The sequence below is a fragment of the Oxyura jamaicensis genome, chromosome 5 (genome assembly GCF_011077185.1).
Source record: "Oxyura jamaicensis isolate SHBP4307 breed ruddy duck chromosome 5, BPBGC_Ojam_1.0, whole genome shotgun sequence".
Lineage (NCBI taxonomy): Eukaryota > Metazoa > Chordata > Aves > Anseriformes > Anatidae > Oxyura > Oxyura jamaicensis.
Window position 1 is genome coordinate 7,703,614 of NC_048897.1, and position 21,029 is coordinate 7,724,642.

The window sequence follows — 21,029 nt, forward strand, 5'->3', positions numbered from 1 at the left end:
GAAAAGTTGACAGTGAAATAGAGCAGTAGATCTGCTGGCTGCTATCTGGTCATAGATGAAATGCTTTCAGAGGTATATGAATGTAGATGTGTAGATGGAAGGTAAGACAGCTGTATTTTGTTCTCTGTTTTCAAAACTAATGCGATTACATTATTTTTTAATTCAGCTCCAGCTAACTAGGTGGATTGAAGATACTAAAAAGGATCAGAAAAGGCTACTTGGGGTTTTATTTAAACGGCATAAGAAGTCAGCAGCAGCAGAAGAGATCCAACTATCTACAGATATTTGAGATCTCTTTTCAAACATGCTGCAGGAAATTCCTTTTTGTCTTACCAGGAGTGAGGTAGAGGGATGTCAGGTGAGATGCTGACTTGCAGAATCAGAGCTGTGATTTGTCCAGCAGCCGTGGCTGGCTACTTGGTGTCTACCTGAGTGCTGGTGCCCAGCTCCTGCCTGCACTGCAGCAAGGCTGGGACCTGCCCTCAAGGGGTCATGGCAACATTAGCACCGGGGAGAAATTGCTCCGACTTCTGTCTGTGTTGCATTGCATAAGTTTATGCCCTGGACTGCCTGCATTAAGTTTCAGTTCTGTTCTTGAAGGTACCCACACAAAAGTGATGGATGTGTGGTAAATGCTTCCCAGACAAAGGCTTATTTTTACTGCTTTTACTCCTACTTTACCTTTAAAAAAGATAAATAAATTATAGCCTTTCTAGCCCAATCGCATGACTGGCACAATTTTTTACAAAGTCGTAATATATTATGATCAGGAAATACCATCTTGCCAAAGTATTAAAGTTAATATTTAAATTGTAAAGCTAAAATTCTTACAGTTTCATGACTTTTTTCTAGTACCGTAAAACCTAGGCCAGCCAATTGTAGAGCTTGTTGCCCTTTTCTGTGAGGTAGCATTATAAGGGGAGTAAGGAATTTTAGCTCTCAAAACACAAAGATTCCTCTGAATTAAAGAAAAGTGATAAAAAAATGCATATATCTGTTCATATCCTTCGACCAAATAGAAGCCATGGGAAGTGTTATAAATAGTAACGTTGTTCACATGCTCGCTTGGGTTCTGTTCATAGCACTAGGAGCCTGACAAAAATGAAATATGTATTTTTTCATTGTGAAATATATGAAGCTTCACCCAGGTACCCGTTCTAAGTATCTCTAGAAGCTATTATTCTACAGCCAGTAGACATACAAATGTGGTTCAGTCACGGCAAGTGCACCGTCAGGGTAGCATAGAGGTGAATTAAATTGTAGACAGTTTGGTAATGGCTTGTTAGAGATACCCATGAAATAGATCTTTATATGTTTTTGATAAATGAGGATTATGAAGAGACTGTTTTACAGTGCTGAGCAGAATTTCTCTCTCAATTATTACATTAAGAAAGGACCCTATCTAGCTTCTTTTCACTGTACATTGGTTTAGCAGTAATTCTACACTGTGTATTTATAGTTTGCCATGGTTCTTATGGAGACACCGAGCTTCAAGATTTTTAAATAGAGCATGGAAATGCCTGGCTGGAAACCATCTGCCTCTCAGTGGCAGTGACCAGCCGTGGGATGGCAAGAGGAGACTGGTAGGGAAGGAAAAAGAGGAAAAAGTGGAAGGATGTATTTGCTTAGTTTGTGCTAATACAAGTATAACTGAGGGACTTGATCAGAAGGTTCTGAACCAGAGCTTTTGAATGAGTGCTTGCTAATCCCACTCCTGATTTTGGCCATGATCTGCTTTAAGAAATTTTGGAGATTATTCCTGGTGATACAATTCTTTATTTGCTCTGTCCACATAGTCAGGCTCTCAAATCAGAGACCACAACATCTGACCATCGCTTCCTCCATTTCTGCCCAGCCTTCCTTCCTGGAAAGGTTCGGGACATTTGGATACGGGTCTCTACCTGAGCCAAATATCCAGAGCTCAGGCTCCAGTGGTGACCTCTGGTTGCAGTTCTTGCCCCTGGGCTTGGACACGCAGGGGTGCAGAGGTTTAAAAGTGCAGCCCAGAGAGGTGCCTGCACTCTGCGAGCCAGGTGGAGAGGAGGGGAAGCATAACAGCATCAATGACAGGTAAGCTATAAATGCAGCAGTGCTATAAAGGCACTCGAGAGGCTACAGACTTGCATATGGAGCTGATAAAAGACAGGGGGACAAGGCTACTGCAGGGTTTTTATCAGGTTAAGAGATGAGTGCTCGTTCTGTCTGTGAACCCAGCAGTTGCTTAGCGACATAATGATCAAGTGGAAGCCTGCAAGATGGACTGAATAACACCAGCGTGATTAACGCAAAATAGACCCCATGGCTGCGAAGGAGAAGAAACACAACCCCCAGTGCAAACATCATCCTTCTGCCACCGCTCCCGTGTACTAATAAGGAATAATGAACAGCCGCTGCTCCTGCTCTCTGCCACCACCATACCAAAATGATCGATAACTTTGCTGTAGGGAGGAGCTATTTATATTTTAAATGGTGCTCATGTTTCTCCACCTGTGTTTGCAGAACATCCCATGGCCTCTGTGGCAGGTTGAGCGTCACTCCTGGTAGTGAGAAGCACTCACTGCAAACATGGGAGTTGTGAAGTATGCTTAACCACGCAGGATCAAGTCCTCTAGGAAAAATAACCTGTACTGTGTTGGCATAGCCAACCTTTTTAAAGGTGAAACTGTCTATGGTCAGGGCTTTTGTGCATCTCTAAGGGGTTTCTTATCTGGAAAAGTTCACATTTTTTCACAAACAGGTAAGGCAGAACTGAACTTAGCAGTGAGGCCTGCATGGGGACTGATCGTACGTTTGGTTTCTTCTAAAATGTCTCCAGATTTCACAGATTATGAAACGTGTATTTTGTGGAATAATTCTCAAGCCTTGATTTTTCAGTTTAATATTGTCCCATTAGCTTTGCTTCATGTTGTTAACCATTTGTCAGCCAATTTCACAGGATTGCTTACTTTGTCAGTAATTTTTGCAGTTTCAGTCATTCCATTTTGTCATTTTTATTTGCTCTCATGACTGCTGTTGTCAGAAGAGGGTCATGCTGAAGTGCCATGAAGTAAGTGACGACAATAAAGCATAGAGTATGTTGTGCATTCTGCTTCTTTTTAATGCTCACTCATTACTGCAATTTAGTAATTCTGATGTTGACTCTGATACAAATGTGGATTAGATCATCCTAATCCAGAAATGGTAGCCATTCCAGAACAATGTAAGGGATGTAACCTCAAGCTGAAATAAAAGCCACTTTTCATTGGACAAATATGACACATTGGACGAATATGGACAAAGGTTTTTATAACATGAGCACCTAAGAGTAGATTCCTGAACTTATGCCTAGACGCCTAAATAGGGGACATTGTTTCTCAAATGTGCCAAAATTCTGCTGGATTTTTTTAGGGTATTTTCTGGGGGAAAGGGAGTGCAGTTTTACATGCTTATGTGAGGTTTAAAATAAAGACAAACTAATCCTTGAATTAATCAAGCTGTGCAGCAGTGGTAACTGATAATCTTTCCTCATTGGAAGCTGTGAGATTTTCCCTTTTCTGTCCAGCTTGCCTTGACCTTTCTTTTCCAGCTCTCCAATTAGAGAGGGCTGAGGCCACCTCCTGGTCCTCTGCCCCTCATCAGCACCTTGCCCTTGCTGCCTGCTTCCAGATAGTTGTGCCATTCGCATCAAAACTGTTGGTCTTGAACAGCCTCCCAGAGACCTTTAGTGATTATTCCTCGCTTCAAATGAACAGCGTTACCTGCAACAGACACTAACCATTTCTCAATTCTTCTCACTAAATAATGCTATTATAAGAAGCTCTGTATCCTGCCAGTCATCACATCAATGCTTGTTCTTAATCTTTCCCCAAAACAGACGATTATTGTCTTTCTTTCCTACCAGGCAATTTTCCTTTGACAATCCAAAAATACAGTAAAAATATTACAAGAGATGAAGGCAGAGTTTCAGTTTTGCATGTTCTCAGAAATCTGTGAAAAGTTATTTTCCCACAGTACCTCTGTATAGCGTCTCTTTTCTCTCACTGGTTCTCTTAAGCTTTTTTCTCCAAAACAGTGGAAAAGCTTTGTCAGAGAGAGCAAGTTTTTTGGCAAGTTACAGAATAAAACAGCTCTCATGAGCGTGTAATTATTTGGGGATTTTATTGGTGGTGGTTTTTTGTTGTTGTTGTTTTTGGTGGTGGTGGTGGTGGTTGGTTGGTTGGTTGTTTTCTTAGATGAGAGGCTCCTAGGACCTATTGCAGCATGCCATCTTTCACTGATTTGCATTTGATATTAAGTTAACAGTAAATTTGAATCCTGCAAATCCAATTTAAAATTTAAAAGAATTTCTTGCCTACAAGCTGTGTTGATGGCTTTTCTACTTGGAGACATAAGAATTATATATTGTGGTTTTAATATGAGACAGCATAATAGGCATTGCCATCAGTGCAGTCTTACAGCAGCAAATGTTTACAAATTAGTACCATATGCTGATTCTAATAGGGCAAATTTTATTTAAAATAATTATCAGACTTTTCACCTTTTTAAAATGAAATTTGGGTTTAGGCAGCTTTAATATGGATTTAATATGTTTAATATAACAGATGATCAAATAAAGCATACCAAAATTGCTCTTATTAAAAATCTGGAAAACCCACAGCACAACACAAACATGCCTGCTCTCCAGCTGGAATGTACTTGCCCCCTTACTGACCAGGATACCAGCCATCCATAAAATGCAGGACAGCTGATAGTTTCAAGGCTGCATCTGCATCACAGACTGGACTGTAGATGTCAAAAAATGTAATTTGGGATGGATAGGAGTTGCACAAAGGCACGTATTTTGTCCTTGGATTACAGTCACAGTACAGCAGTCTCTGTAGCATGTTGGATTTGATATGGCAAGTGAAACAAGGGGGAAAAGGGGAAAAAGAATCTTGGAATAAAAGAGTTAGGACAGGAAGGCTGGAGATGTAACTGTGGGCTTCAGCAGGCTCGCATGACCTTCATGAGGCTGTCTGCCTTGTGAAGGCTGCAGAGCCAGCCGCAGAGCCAGCTGGAGCACTGCAGCCGGGAACAGAGCACAAACTTGGTTTTGCAGGTTGCTGAGTAATTTTGCAGGCAGCAGTGACCTCAAGTTGCTGTGGTTACATTTCCTCTGATCTTCAGCTGGTTACTGTAAAACTAGTCCTAAATAGGACTGCTGTGGCAGCAGTGGGGACGTGTACTGACTCACAAACTCGTCTGTATTCCCAAGTGTGCAGAACAGCTAATAACCTCCTCAGAGGAGGTGTGTTGCCGTAGGAATAAGTCTGTTAATGAAGTGCCCCAAGCTTTCTGATAAAAGGGTTAACATTTCTATTAGATTGAGTACTGGTGTGGCTATAAACTGAGCTGGTGTTGAAACCTCATTAATCAGCTAAAATATTTTTCTTATCATAGTTCCAGAGTCACATTTTAATAGTCAGTAGTCCTGAACCCATGGTCCGAGGAGAGGAAGGTGCCCGCAGACCTTTTAATACTGTTTGTAGCCATGAGAAGCATTGCTCTGATCCAGGCTGACACAAAGAGCAAAGCCTTTGCTCACCCAGTGTTACTGCCTGTGCATCTGAGGTTAGGTAACACTAGTCTAAAGAATGCTTAAAATAAGAGCACACGGTTTACTTTGGGGGATTTTGTTTTAGAGGCTTAATGTAGTTTATTTAAGGGAATAGTGAAAATGATCTCCTGAACAAGGATGTACAGGGAGTCTGTGAAATGAACCATACAGGGAAGCAGCGGCAGAAATGAGTTACAAAGCAGATGTACCTGACCGAACCTGGAGCTGTTAGTCAGGTAACAGAAATGATCTGCCAGTGTCTACCATTATAGAAGAGAAATTTGCATCATCTGTTTGATATTGCCATGAAAGGTATGAATACAAAACTATAATTTATCATAATTGCAATAAGTTTAAGTAAAAGGGTCACTGGAAATAAAGAGATAGGGAGAAATTTCCACATTTATGCAAAACTCATCCTGTCCTTCTTTCAATCACTAGGGCAATATTATCCCAACCTTTTTCAAAGCAAGGGTTTTTTGGATTTAAAATTATATCATGCCTTTGTGTGTGAGACTCCTAATACTAAGTAGGTAGAAATAATTTGTTCCCCTTGGTTAGTAGAATTTAATAGTTTCTTGCCATAGAGTTTTATGTGTAAGAAGGCTTAGCTCTAGCCCTGGAAGACAATGAAAGCCATTAAGCTCCAAACAAATCACGGGAAGCACTCAAAACCTTGCCAAGTGTTTCCTTTCTTTTTTAAATTACAAAGACGTAAGTGCTGAAAGTATTGTTCCTACTGTGTTTTCAGTGAAGTACTGATCTTTCAACTCTCAAAAAGATCCCCCTGTTCCCATTGAAATATATGGAACAACTTGTGGGAAATCAGTGGGATTGCTCATGCGAATAACATGTACGTTCTCCAGAAAGTTATTCTTAGTGCTTTTCTAATAACACAGTGTTGGAGCCTGATTTGAATGAGACTTGCTGTGATATGAGCGTGCTCTGAAGCTCAGTGTGGCAGTGCTGTAGGTTACCTGACGTCTAGGTTTGTTAATTATGCACTGCAACCCCAGATGTGATGCAGGGAGTATGTAGGGAGAGGGCTCACAACAGGCCGCAGCAAACCAAGGAAATGCTGAAGAAAGTCTCCAGTTCAAGGCTACCAGGTCTTACAAGAGTAACTGTGACTGCAGTAAGGCTCAAATAAGAGAAAGGGATTAAGAGCCGATTATCACGGCCCCAGGTGAGCTGCCTACATTTCTTCTTTTGGGTAATGGATGAGTAGCTCACAGGGATAGCAGGTTAGGATAGATTTTGAGGAAGTGCTGGCACCCCATCTTTTTAATTAACATTTTAACCACTATTTTAGTCAGGATGTGGGCAACCAAAGTCCAGTCACTCCCTTTCTATGGACATTCAAAATTACACTGCACTGAGAACCAAACCCAGTGAGACAGGCTAACCCTACGCACCATCTCCTCCTTCCCAGCAGTCCCAGTGCTCTTGCAGGCAGGGGCAAAGCCTTCATGATTCTCTAGGACAGAGGACCATGAGAGCGGCTCACAGTTATAACAGGAGCTCACAGCTGATCTAGTGGTGAGGGACATGTCCCAGAGAGAGTTTTGACCCCTGCTGCATAATTTTTGGTACTTCATTTCCTGGCCGTTAACACAAAATCTTTAAGCAGTCATTCAGGAAGAGCTGAATGACTGCTGAATGAAGACCCCAGCTTCTTCCATAACAGCACTTTAAAGATGGGGGCTCCAGAACCACACTCTTTCTTTGGCTCTGTGAGATCATTTCTGCACAGTGGTGAGTTTGCATTATTAATAAAATCATTTGTATCTGCCATTGTGCACCAAAGTCATCCTCCGCTCTGCTCTAGGCCGGTCAGGCCTGGGGACAGTCTGGCACTGAGATAAAGAGGTCTTCAGTCAGTGTCTTTGTGAGAAATCTACCCACAGCATCCTCCAGGTCATCTTCTGGAGTCTGTGGCATCACTTCAAGGATAAATAAATCCTTTGGTCAGGAAATGCATGAAATTAGTTGGCTGAAGGTGTCCCTCATTGGTATTTTAAAACTGAAAAACTCTGGAGCCTAAGGCACCAGAGTGGAAGAAGTTCAGTGGATGATCCTGTAGTGCGCAGACTGCCCGGCAGAATTCTCCCATGAAAAGTAAGGGCTGTGGGATTAAGCATTGTATAAAGTGAGTAGACCTGAACCTGGATCTTCTGCTTCTAAATTTGTTCTGTGGCCACCAGACAAAAGTAGGCTTGTCTTCTCCTTCACCCACCCTGGCAGCCTCAGCAACAGTTAGCCAGTTTCATGTCCGTTTAGTCTGTAATCTGCAATTTCCTTTAGGCAGGAGATAGGTGCCAGTGACTTGATTACAACCACATCACCCCTGGGCACACAGAATAAGAATTTTGTCTCCGTTAGTTTTTTAATGAAAGTGCCAAAGTATAATTTCTGTTCAGAAAAAAAAAAAAAAAAAAAAAAAGACACAAAAGTCCTATTAGGAACCTTAGAAGAGAGTTTTATTTTTAAAGCATGAAAAGATCAGCTGAGCAGAAGGGGAAATAGGAGGAGTTTGGGGAGCATGTTGTGTGAGTGAATAGGATTACAAACACACACACAAAAATTTACTGAGTAGATAGATGCACAAAGACCCAAAACCTGAGCTAATAATATGCTTCCAATACTTTCCATAGCTACTATTATTAGCTATGTTACCTTGCGGTGTGTTGGACTGACAGGCTAAAACAGAAATGAAGGACTCACCTCTCCATGCAATCCAAGGAAGATCACTCCTGATTGCGCTGCACAGGTGACACAAAGTGCCCGTGTGCTTATTACAGATGGTGTTTCTCATTTAGCCATGAGTCAATTTGTTGTAGCTTGAAAAAGGAAGAATGTGCTCTGAAAGGTCTTTTTCTGAACTGCTCATAAGCAAAGGTTTTGTAATCTATGGTAATCAAAGGTAATCTATGGCTTACCATTTATTATTGTTTTATGGGAAAGATTCAATGATGCTGTCTTAGTACTTTTAACCTGATATTGCTCCTTTAATATATATATATATATATGTATGTATTCTAACATTCCAAAGCCATGTTTGCCTCGTGTTGATATGGACAAACGTTCAGCTTGTAGCTGCTGTGTCTAACTTTCTGTGTCTGTTTACAATTTCAGGAGCACAGAAGTCATGAGTACTGTCTCAGGTACACGAAGTACAACAATCACTTTTACTGTCCGACCTGGAACCAGCCAGCCGATCACACTGCAGAGCAGGTCCCCAGACTATGACAGTAGGACCTCAGGAGCAAGACATGCTCCAAGCCCTGTGGTTTCACCAACAGAGATTAATAAAGACATCATGCCTGCTCCTCTGACTGCTTCTGCTTCAGCTTCATCTCCTTCTCCAACTCTGTCCGATGTATTTAGCCTACCCAGCCAGCCCCCTTCTGGGGACTTATTTGGCTTGACCACAGGGCGCAGCAGGTCTCCTTCTCCCTCAATATTACAACAGCCAATCTCAAATAAGCCTTTTACAACTAAGCCTGTCCACCTGTGGACTAAACCAGATGTGGCAGATTGGTTGGAAAGTCTAAACTTAGGTGAACATAAAGAAACATTCATGGACAATGAAATAGATGGCACTCATTTACCAAATCTACAAAAGGAAGATCTGATAGACCTTGGAGTGACTAGAGTTGGGCACAGAATGAACATAGAAAGAGCTTTGAAACAGCTGCTGGACAGATAAGAATAGCTATTTTGCCTCACAAACTTCTGTTGATAACTAGAGATGGGCTGGTACTGAAATACCCCAAATGCCTTGTCTGTCTGCGAGTGCCAGCAAAATTAGGGGGGGGGAAACAGTTTAATTCCTGGTACTCAGGTAATGCAGACTGTATGCTACATGCCCAAACATAAGTCTAAATATGTACACGAGTGGGGCCATTTTATTTCAAAGTTGTGGGGAGATATGAGAGAGAGAGAGAAAATTGTTAACTTTAAAAATATTACCATCTATTGATAATACCCTTCTGCTGGAACCATTACATACCAGTTTTCTTTCATCTTAAAATTGCAAGCTTTTTTTTTTTTTTCTTTCTTTTTTTTTAAAATTGAAAGGCACTGTATTCTCTTCTTGACATTCATTCAGTCTCCCAGCAGGCTTCCTTCCCCAACCCTTAGTTTATTTTAAGAGGACAGATTGCTTCATTACCACTCAAATCTGGTTTTGTTAGCAGAGGCACACTATTGTGACAGGTACAGGAGTTCATATTACTGTTTTTTACTAGTTTAGCTCTCTGATTTGTTGGCAGAGAAGCTGGTTGTTCTGCTGGAATTAGTTCAAAGGTAACCTTGCTCTGTTTTACCTGGTATTTCTTTATTTCTGCAGTTATACTTAGCACTCTTCCAAGGTGGCAGAACAAGTTCAACACATGCTCCATTGATGTGACCTGTAAGACGATGCAGAAGTTTCATAAAAACTGAGAAGTAATGCTCACTTAGAGGTACAATAAAATGAAGCTAGTTTGAACCTGAGACCCCAGTTTTCAACCAGCTAAACTACTGCTAAGTTGCAATATGAACTCTACAAGCCAGAAAGAAAAAAAAAAAAAAAAGTGTACAGAGGCACCTTTTGGACTTCAGAGTCAGATACACAAATATGCTGAACCCTGAGTGATACCGTTTAATTCAGTGAGTGGTAAGTGTTTAGCTATTTTGAAGAAATTTTTGGAGAAAGAATAAAAAGATAGATGAATGTTCCCATTGAAGTCAATGGGAAGGTTGCCAGTGTTTTAAGAGAGGGATTTCAGCCTGTTAGCAGAAATGGAAATAGTTCAGCCTGCTAAAAAAATGAACAAGTTTAAAAAAAAAAAAAAAAAAAAAAAAAAGCTAATGCCAAGATGGAATGAGGTCTATATTGTCCCAGCGTGTGCATGTTAAGGGGCCAGGGGAACTGGTAGGTATCCAGTTTCTCATTTTTATCACTGTTAACAAGTATTGGCTTCTTGACAAGGACAGCAGACAGAGCACTTCACAGGGAGCTGAACACTTCCCGTCAGCCTCCCGTGATCTCCTTGCATGGCTGCCAGCGGGGTGGCAGCAGAGAGTGTGCCCCGCTCCAAACCTGGCGCTGTGGCTGAGCATTGGCTGGGTGGTGAGCCCAAGAGCTTTCCAGGAGACTTCAGTGCACAGGGGGGAACACATAGTTTTGGTCAATCTGACTTTTTTTTTTATTTTTTTTTTTTATTTTTTTATTTTTTTAAGTTAACAAGTCTCTCTCTGCATGTTTGACCTCCCCTTGTAATTAACACCTCTTAATATCTGTGAGTTTTGTAGGTCTTTATTAACATAATACTCAAGCTGTTCAAGGTGGGTAAATTGTGTGTGGATGGCTAGACTGCCTACCTACCATACTTTCAGGTTCTCTTACATTTTGCAAGGTACCTGAACTTTCTTTCCTTGATATGGTCCTTCATATGGTCCAGCCTATCTCTAATTTTTTTATTGTGATTATTTTTGCTCACGAACAAGTGTCTAATTAGGTCTGCAACAGCCCTAGTATGAGTACATAAAGTTTAGCATTTTAAATATCTTTCTTTACTGCAAGTTTAAATAGTTGTACAGATAGTTTATAAGCACAATATTTTAAGAAAATAAGTGGCTGGTCTACTGGGCAGCCTTTGTGCCACTTCAGTGCTAGAAAGTGAAAAACAACAAAAAAAAAACTTTTGTGGTTTAATACTATTTCTGTGGAATAATTATAAAGTCTTGACCTTTTTAAAATCAACCTCATTTGGATGCATCTGAACCAGCAGAGCTGTGTTATATTTTCTATCTTTGCTAGAACTTCTACAAAGGAGGATGAATATTTCTTCAAAAGTGGTTATAGTTACCAATGCATTGGATACTCATAAAAAACAACTTATTTAGCCTCCTGCCCCCTTTACGGAACAACAAATCTTTTGACTTAACATCTGTTACTACACTATATTTGTATTTGAAAGTTCCAAGTAACCTTGTAATAAAAATCAAGTACTAAGGCATTTTACTCTCAATAGTACTGCATTTTTCCATAGGTGGTGTAGAAAATGACAGTCTCATTCAGATAGTCAATACAGGCAACTTGAGGCCATCAGATACTTTAAGAAGTGTAAAAATGGTAATTTAGCCATCATTGTCTTCCATTTGGTGATATGACAGAATTCAGTAAATAAACCACTAATGCCATGCTCTTTTTTTGTTTCTTTGGGTACAGTTGATATTACCTCTATAATATGTGCCAGAAAATACATTAGAAACTACGGTAGTAAAAGACAATGTAGAAGTTGACTTTTAAGCTGCTTTTTACTCACAATCTTGTTGTTGGATTTAAGTTTAACAAGTGCTGACATACACAGCAAATTACAGTTGATGATAATCCCTTTCTTACACAGGTGTGTTTCTTGCTCGTGTATCTTTTCAGGTACTGAAAGCATAGGTACAATACCATTAGCAGAGAAGAGGTTTGAAACATTAAAGAGCTAATGAAATAGTTTATTTTTACATTGTGTCTTTCAAAGTAAACGTAATGAGACCTGAGAGGACCTACTTTCACCAATAAAATGCACCTCTGCCAAGATGAATCGGTCTCTAGCTCTGTTTGATGATTTTGCTACAGAAAGCAATAGTAACAGATACGACGTTGCCTCCGAGTATTTTCGTCAGTCTGGAAATGTTGGGGGGAGGAAAGAAGACCCATTTATTTCATGCTACTATGATAGTGAAAAACAAGTTGTTAGAGATCTATGAAATACGTTATGATATTCTGGGTTTTAGGATCAACTTTTGTTTATATACTGTAATTTAAATAAATTGCATTTACATGCCTAGTTTCTGTAATATTTGTGTATACAATACCAAAATCTTACAAGATGTAAATTGTGTATAACTGCACAGACTCCTTTCCCTAGGTGTCTGAGAACATTTTAAGTTGAATTCATATATTATAAAATGACTAGATGTGACTGTTGATTTACAGAATTTACATATCACAAAAGTTAATTATTTGTGGTACTTAAGTTAATAAAAATAGTGATTTTTTTTTCTCAGTTCTTAAAAAGCATTACCCAGTTGATCTGGCGATGATTATGTGTATGAGCCACAAATATTGATAATTTTTCCATTACATTTTTTCTTTTCTTTTCTAGATATTAATATGTTTCTCGCTATAGTTTGTGTAACAACTTGTGTTCACGTTATCTATGTTGCTGTAATTTTTGTGCTTTAATTCCTCTTATTTTGACTGATTAAAAAATCAAGCTCCTGTAACTTGCACTTTTCCCCAATCCTTAATACTCTTGTATGGCAACCAAAATTACTGTAAGAAATAAATATAATATTGCACTAAGGTTGTGGTTCTGATTGCAAACAGAGAACACGGTCTGGATTTTTATTAAAAAAAAAAAAAAAAAAAAAAAAAAAAAAAAAAAAGTTGCCGAACTTGCAATCTGATGTTGTATATTGAAAGAGCATAGAATGCTTTAACAAAATGTAGATAGAAATAAAGCAAAACCATTGATTTATTGCCAGGAAAAAAACACTTCCTTTTTATTTCTGGTTAAAGCATTCTTTATGCTTCACACTAGTTCATTTACTGAGTTTGAGATCCATGTTTGAAATTTAACAAGTAAAAATATTTCAGCAGGTGGTAGAAAATACTTATCTATTTGCCTTAAGGTGGGTTTCAAATAATCATTGAATTTTTTTTCTTTGCTGAGCATGTGTGTGGGAATGCATGCTCTCAACTTAGTATTACTGGTCATATGAGGCACGCAGCTGTGGATCTGTTCTGCAGTTTAATAAGGCACTGAAAAGTTGGGGGGCTGGAACTTTTGTAGGCAAGAGAAGCTTTATGGGCAGGAGATGAACCAGTGCTCCTTAGCAGAACTTGTGCTTCTGGTGCCTAAAAAATGTACCGGCAGGACATATCTGTACTGTGAATAAATCATGTTTGAAGTGGGAAAAAAAAAAAAAAAAAAAAAAAAAAAAAAAAAAATTCTTTTGCTTTAATTGTTTTTTCTATCTTTAAATGGTGTTGCAATTAAGATTTTTTTTTTTTTCTAAGATATTGGAATAAATGCCTAGAACTGTTGCCATGTGGTTTCATATGTTCCTTAACTATTATTCTCTTCCTCAGATGTTGTTCTAGTTCATCTTTTTTTTTGTAGTTACCTAATATTTCACTCATATTTTTCCAACAAAATTACTTGGCAGCTTTGTTTTGTTAAGAAACAGAGCAGAAAAAAAAAAAAAAGAAAAAAAGAAAAAAGAAAAAAGAAAAGGAAACAGCCTTTGTTTTATTTCAGGTACTGTGGCAATCCAGTGATAAACACCTGCATATCTAAATAAAGTCAGGTATTTACAGAGCAACACCAAGAGTGCTTTGCAGTTGTTAAAGCTGTGTTGGTCAAAGAAATTAGAAGATTTTCTCATTGCTGTTGTAGTGTACATTGTTGTGTTTTGTCTTGTTCTTGTTTTTGTTGTTTTTTTTTTTGTATTTTCATGCATTTCATGGTCTTTCATTCCTTGTGTCCAAAACCATGAAAAAACCAGTAGCTATGATGGGACATCCAGAATAGCAAGATAGTAACAGTACTTCAGAATGTGGGATTAAAAAAATAAATAGCGTGCCTTATAATTTTCAGCATAGATCAACTACACTGTATTTAACACAAAGAGCTTTATCTTCCAGGAATTACAGTATCTGACACAAAGAGCTCATCGTGCTGTCTTCTAAAGGGAGAAGTCCGTATCTCTGCATTAGGAAAAGTAGTTAGAAAAACTGAAATGATTTACATCTCACTTCAAAACGTTGTCACGAAACTGATTTGAAGACCTTTGTTCAAATCCAGTAAATGGTAGGGGTGAGTGGAGGGTCAATGAAATGAGACTGTTATTTTTGGTTCAATTTACTACCATAAATATACGCTTAGTTTTTAATGTAGTTGACATGTACTATGTATCAAAGACAAGGTAACAAAAATAAATGCAGTGGACTCATTCTGTAGTCTGAAGAAGCTGGTTCTATAACGCTGACATCTAGTGGAATGTGATGGACATAGTCTCAGAGCAATATCTTAAAATACGTATTTTAAACAATTGTTATTCTTTTACAATAAGTCATTTTAGCTTTTTATTATTATTATTATTGTAAGTTGGCCTGAATATTTAAGTCGGAAAAAAAGGCTGACTGTATAATTTTACCAAGTATTCAATGAATGAGAAACCTTTAAAGAAGTGCAATGTTTTCTAGTCTATATGTGGTTGTGTTTTAGCAATTTTATGTTTTAAATGTTAGCATCTCCATATGATCCTTCATCTGCATTGAGCATGTTCTTAAATAAGAATGTATTTTTTGTCTCCAGTGCTGCAAACTTGGACTGTTTTGAATAATTTCAATCAAACATTGCAATCTGATGAACAACAGCTATTTCAGATCCAAACTGCAAATGACTGCAAGGCTTCTAGATTAGGAATTAGTTCAGAATAGCTGGTGGATTATTTATCAAATGTACTTGCAGAACTGACATTTGGTTTCTCAAGGAAAAAATCATTTTCCTCACAACTGATGCTCGAAGGAATACATGCACGTGTGTGTGAGTTCTTGTATGCTTTTAATGTAAAGGTTCTTGGACAGCATTAGAAATCATTGTACAAATAGGACACCAGTGTTGCATGTGCTTAAAAATGTATTGGAATAAATGTTGCAGTGTACCTTTTTGCTTTGAAAAATCTGAAGAGAATACAATATACGGAAAACTCAAAATGTAATTCATGTTTTAATGGGTTATTTTCCACTGATATTTATGCATTATTTAATGTCTCTAATCTCCTATTTTCCTTACATACTTAAAAACATTTTAAAGCAATTTCTTAAAACTTATGAAAGTCTTGAAATAGCTGAAAAGGAGGTTTGGGGAAGATAATAGTTAACCTCTCTGCTGCACAGCCTTCTGAAGCCTTTGATTCATTTTCTTAAGGATGTTCTTCTTCAAAACAAACCCTGAGGGAAACCTAGCGTTGTTACAAGGGTGTAAAAAATTCATGGCTCCCTAAATGAGCGCTCATTTGTCCATAATGGATTTTGAGAACTGCCAAGTTTGGCACTCAATATATATATATATATATATTCAGTGAGGAGCTATTGCAATGATGTCTTTCATTTTTCGTTTTGGTTTGACCTTGTTGGTATGTTTTGAGGTCTGCTTTGAACCTAATATCAGTTCTTTCAAGCTGTGCAGGGACAAAGTCAAAGTGAGAAGTCGAAACCTCTTTTAGTGGAGAACAAATAGAAAGGTGACCAAAACAGAATTAGAAGTGTTGTTTACTTACTATTCCACATGCAGTGCTGAAAAATAAACAAAAATAATTTATTTTTCATCTGAACATTGTTGAATATGAGTTCTATGTCCAATTGTGCATAAGATATATGAAATCTCTAATAGTGGTCATTTTCTGCAATATAGAGAGCACCCAAAACAAGGGTAGGTGATTTCCAGAAGATACTTCACAATTTTTAGAAAAGGTGTTTTCTTGCAGAGAAGAATTCTGCACAGGCAGTGTATATTCAGAGCAGAGCCTTTTAGACAACATTTCTGGACATTTCCTCACTCAAGAGGGTGTTTTTATAATGCCTTAACACCATCAGGCAGACTTCAACCCTTTAAAGAAAAGTCAGTGAGCTAAAATTGTGTATTAACTGCTTGTGCTGATGAGACGGCTGGTTTATTCACAGGGAAGATCTCTATATCAAATAGCATCTTACACACTTGAAAGATCAGCGCAACGGCAACAGGGAAGATGTGCTTGAACAAAGCGCAGCGTACGTAATCCTTGCCTTGAGTACATGGGACTCCTCTTGGAGGCGGCAGAAAGGAACAGAAAGCTTTGCCTCGATGAAGGCGTACGTAATGCAAGGCCCTGAAGAAAGGAAGGCATTTTCAAGGAGGACTGAAGATCTATTGTGTGAGGGAGCTGGGGGCGCTCAGGAGAGCTCAGTCTGCAGCTGGTGCTGCCAGGATAGGTGTGGGACACAGCTGCTGGCGAGGTGCTGGCAGTGGGCGCTTACAGCAGATTTTTATGACTTGGTCTATTTAACCAAGCAAATAGAAGGCTGAAATGAGATGTCTGCTTTTCCCACTCACATGAGTGGGTGAACAGCCAGGAGAGGGATTGTAACTACAAGGAATGTCAGTGCTAGGAGATGTTACCGATTGGCGAAGAACAAATTCAGGTTGGAAACTGGGAGAACGTCGCGACAATGACAAGACACCTCCTACAGGGGAGATCATGTGCGTTCACCAGAGGTTGTGAAGTCAGCAGACATCCTGTGCTATTTCTTGGGGCACGAGGTTTGCCTGGGTTCCCCCTGGGACTCAGGTGCTGGCAGTGTGCGACGAGGGACGCTGCTTTCTGCGGGAAGCCCGTGGTTCGTAGGGTTTCAAATGACCTGGAGCAGCATGGTGGGGCTGGTGACACAAGATGAGTTTCAGGCATCAAGAGACGGGTGGGACATGAGGGATTTGCAGCTGGGAAGATCACAGTTCTGGCCTGTGCTACAGGAGCCTATCACATATTTTACATTAGAAATAATAATAATTGGATTAACACCGGAGTACTGGATGAAACACAGGAGTGAAGAAACAAAGCCCAGGATACACACCTGGAAGATGTAAAACTTAACACCAGGCTGCAGTGTTCATAAATTTCAAGGAGGACGGCCATGTACTGGCAATGAACCGGCTCAGGAAAGAAAGATAAAAATTATTATTATTAAAAAAAAAAAAAAAAAAAAAGGAAGCAAACACCCAGATTTGTGTCACCTGAATTAGAGAGAAACAAACATAAGCTATGTTTGACAGCTTTGCCTTCCCCAGGCCTGTTAGACATCTCTATGGCCATGAGTCCTCACACGTTCCCCAGCAGCACAGCACCCCCATGCTATCCAGACAGAGGGTGCCCAGACAGAGGAGCCTGGACCCCATCCAGAGTTATTTTCATCCTGCCATCCCCCACCCTCCTCCATTTTCATTGCCTGGCCGTGTTTTAGCTGTGGGGCTCATTTGTGCTTGCAGAAGAGGAGGACGATGGCCTGGGACATTTCTCACCTCTCCCTCTCGAAGAGCTGGGCTCGGAGCTCTGGCACTAGAAATGCCCTTTCTCCTTTCCTTGCAGCATTTAAGAGAAAGGATTCGCACTTATGGCCTGTCTATCTACCTTGCTTCCAAACTTTATTTATTTATTTATTTTTCCCCAAGCTGTCTGGTGCTAGCTCATTCCTCCCCCCTCCTTCACATTAGAATAAACCTTGTTAGGGAAAGTGCTAGGCTCATATGCAAGGATAACAGGCAATTTGTAGCAATTTCTGTGAAGCCTAAAACAATTTTTAGCAAAAAAAAAAAATGTAGATTTTCATATTATTTTGCACCATTAAATAACAGATGAAGGAAACTTTCTAACCAAAGGGTGCTCCATCAGATAGGGAAGGAGACTCTACCTATTTAACTGTTATAACATACTATGAAGAATGTTCTTTTGGAGATTGGTGAGACAAAAACAGTATTAAGAAATGAGCAGAAACCAAGATGTGATTGTAGATGATTCATGTCCCCTTAATGCTTATCAGGGTGGCCATCCAGCTGGATAATAACAATATCTCATGTTATTTGCTCATATAGGTAAAACTTGTGCTTTCAGTGCTTTAAGTATCTGAGATTCTTGGTTTTCTTTTGAGAGTGAGTTTTCTCCCTGAACATTAAACGGAAGCTTGAAGAATTTCTCCCACAGAATAAAATGAGCTCCTTCTGGTCTGTTTGTGAGTCTAACGCCTGCTGGAGGGCTGGGCTGGTGACCTGCCTTGGGCAGAGCAGAGAAGGAGCTCCCTGTGCAGGCCCAGCGCTTCCCAGAAAGGCCGCGCTGGTTAAAGCCAGGTGGGAAGAGCGGCACTGTAACGCCGAGCCTCCTGAAGGCACCGTGGCCTCTCCTGTAGCTGGGATGGACAAGCGTGGGCTTGCTGGGTCACATTTTCCTGCAGCACACCAAGAGCAACTGTGCGTCACAGCTGCCCAGAGATCTCTGTAATGTTTCTGGGGACATTTGAACTTTTTCACCCAGGACAGGGTTGCAGGGGGATGCAGGCAATTACAGGTACAGGCAGGTGGCTGATGCCTGCTTGTGCTGATGAAGAGGAAGGTGGAAACACTCAAAGAGGACAACAAGCCTTTCACCAGCTGGTCAGTGGTCACCAGCCCTTTTTTACTCAGGACAGATTCTTTTTCCTGACTGAGCTCTTGCGCTTCCTGGGTATTCCTCATTTTTCATCTACCACCCTCTACTTCACATTATGTACACTTTCATGATTGCTTCCAAACAAAACTTTTTAAACAACAAACAAAACCACTGGCTAAACAACAAACAAACAAAACCATTGGCTAACTGAGGATCTGGCAAAAATGGCATGCATGAGTGAATTCTTCCAGGCACAGCTAAGACATTTATATTCAGGGAAAGTATGTACATTCTATGTGGTAAGGTGTGGTGGCAAGGTATTATTATCATATATCATCATTAATATATATATATATATTCATTCTAAAAGTTAGCTAATTTTAGCAATAGATATATATAAGTGATGGGGGAACTCTCCTGAGTGCACCAGGGCATAGGCACAGCACGAAGCCTGGGCACAGCCACCCCTCCTGCTGCCTGCCCAGGAGTGATGGGGAACCTGGGGACTGCCCCAGACAGCAGGACGGGGGACAAGCACAGCCCGTGTGTGCAGGGAGATGCTACTCATGGAGTGCATGTGATGATACAGAGCAAGGGACAGAGTTGTCCAGACTGGGAATGTTGGGTCTGCAGCCAAGATCTGCTGGGCATAACCCCTTGCTTCTGCTTTCTTTGTGAGTGCACATAGAGTGCTCAGTTCCTGACTTGAATAGTCATTTGTCATTTTTGCTTACTACCTCAGCTAGCAGGTACTGCTACTGCCCACGAGTCCTGATCTTAATTTGGTAAGGGCGGCTATTTCTAGTCATATATGCCTAACTATTAAAATCAGAAGCAGATGTTAGAACAGCAGTGTTTACGCATCAGGGCTAATAAAGGGCAGGACTTAATCAACCATTTCTAATATGTTTAGAGTCCTTTGATATAATGAACATTTTCCTTTATAATATGGATATTTACAACTTCATTTTAAGAACATTTGAGTTCGTGTCTATGCATAGTTTTCAGCTTGAAAAGCCGAAGGCCAAAACTAACATCTAAGGTTTACAGAAGGAAAAGGTTATTCAAGCGCAAATTAGCAATAATGCAATTTTAAAAGAAAGAGAGTCAGGTAGAATAAGCTCACTGGAGAATTTGTTTCCATATTGCAAAGGAAATAACACCCAATATTTAGCAGAGAAATGCTATTATAAACTTGGAATACTACCAGCCTGTATTTGAGTTCTTATATTACTACATTAAAGAAGATTTTGGTTGCCTTTATTTTTATGAGGGCTTTGTTGACCACATTAAGGTTTCCTGCACTGTTGTGCAAATGTAAGGGTGCCAGAGCCCTAAGAGGTTTAGTTAATCAGGATTTCTTGCTGGCATAAATAGTTGAATTCAGGGTAAGATGATACATGCAGTAGTTTACATTTTACCAGAAATGGTAATAGCACTCTGTGTTCCTGGGAATAGAAATTGATCTTGAATTTGAGCATAAAGCTACTAATGCTTATTAGGCTGGAACGTGTGCAGGCCAATGTCCAGGGCTGTTTGACACAGAGGAACACGTAAGCTTGACTAATAGCAACATTAATAACAATGCTAGAGTAGAAGTAGTACACATGGTAATGAGCACGTATCTACCCAGTACCATGTGGGTTAAATAAACATATATCATTGAAGAAAATTAGTAAGCAGATGAGCTAGGGCATGGAACAACACACTTAAGGCGAGGGGGGCCAACAGACCTGAAAAACATGTCCTGGGGAAAGAACTGTGCTCTCTTGGTATTTCCCAGCATGGCAAGGGAATATTAGCAGATTTGGCATGTAAGAGAGCTCAGCTTCATTCAGCAAGAGATGGTAGCTTGGCTTTTCTGGGTTTCTAGTAGGAAATAAGAGAGCTCCAGCATTGCTTGCTGAGGGAATGAACCTACCCATGAACTCCTGCTCCTTCGCCTGGATCTGATATTCAGCAACTCCTTGTCCTTTTCCAGAGTTTCAGCAAATCGTAGTTCCTGTTCAAGATTGAACAAAACACCAAACAAAAGTTTAGGAATGTATTTGCACTTCTAATGACCTGCCTGAATTTTAGTTTATCATATGTTTTACTTTCAAAAAAAATGGCCATTAACTGCTGGTATTAGGCAACTGCACCACAGGTTTTATTTTAGAAAACCCAGGCCTTTAAATTTAGACCTTTTACATTAATTGCAAGGCTCCGGACCCTCCTTACAAAATAC

At 39.8% G+C, this 21,029-nt stretch overlaps 1 protein-coding gene across 5 annotated transcripts in view; it reads left to right on the forward strand.

Moving 5' to 3' along the window:
* The window catches only part of SHANK2 (SH3 and multiple ankyrin repeat domains 2), a 347,164-nt gene extending 334,158 nt beyond the window's left edge, over positions 1-13,006 (forward strand). For all 5 annotated transcript variants that reach the window (XM_035326921.1, XM_035326922.1, XM_035326923.1 and 2 more), the window contains one exon: positions 8,711-13,006. In XM_035326921.1, the coding sequence (XP_035182812.1) occupies positions 8,711-9,284 (574 nt within the window). In that variant the 3' untranslated portion in view covers positions 9,285-13,006. The remainder of the gene's footprint in view (positions 1-8,710) is intronic.
* Positions 13,007-21,029: the final 8,023 nt, after the last annotated feature.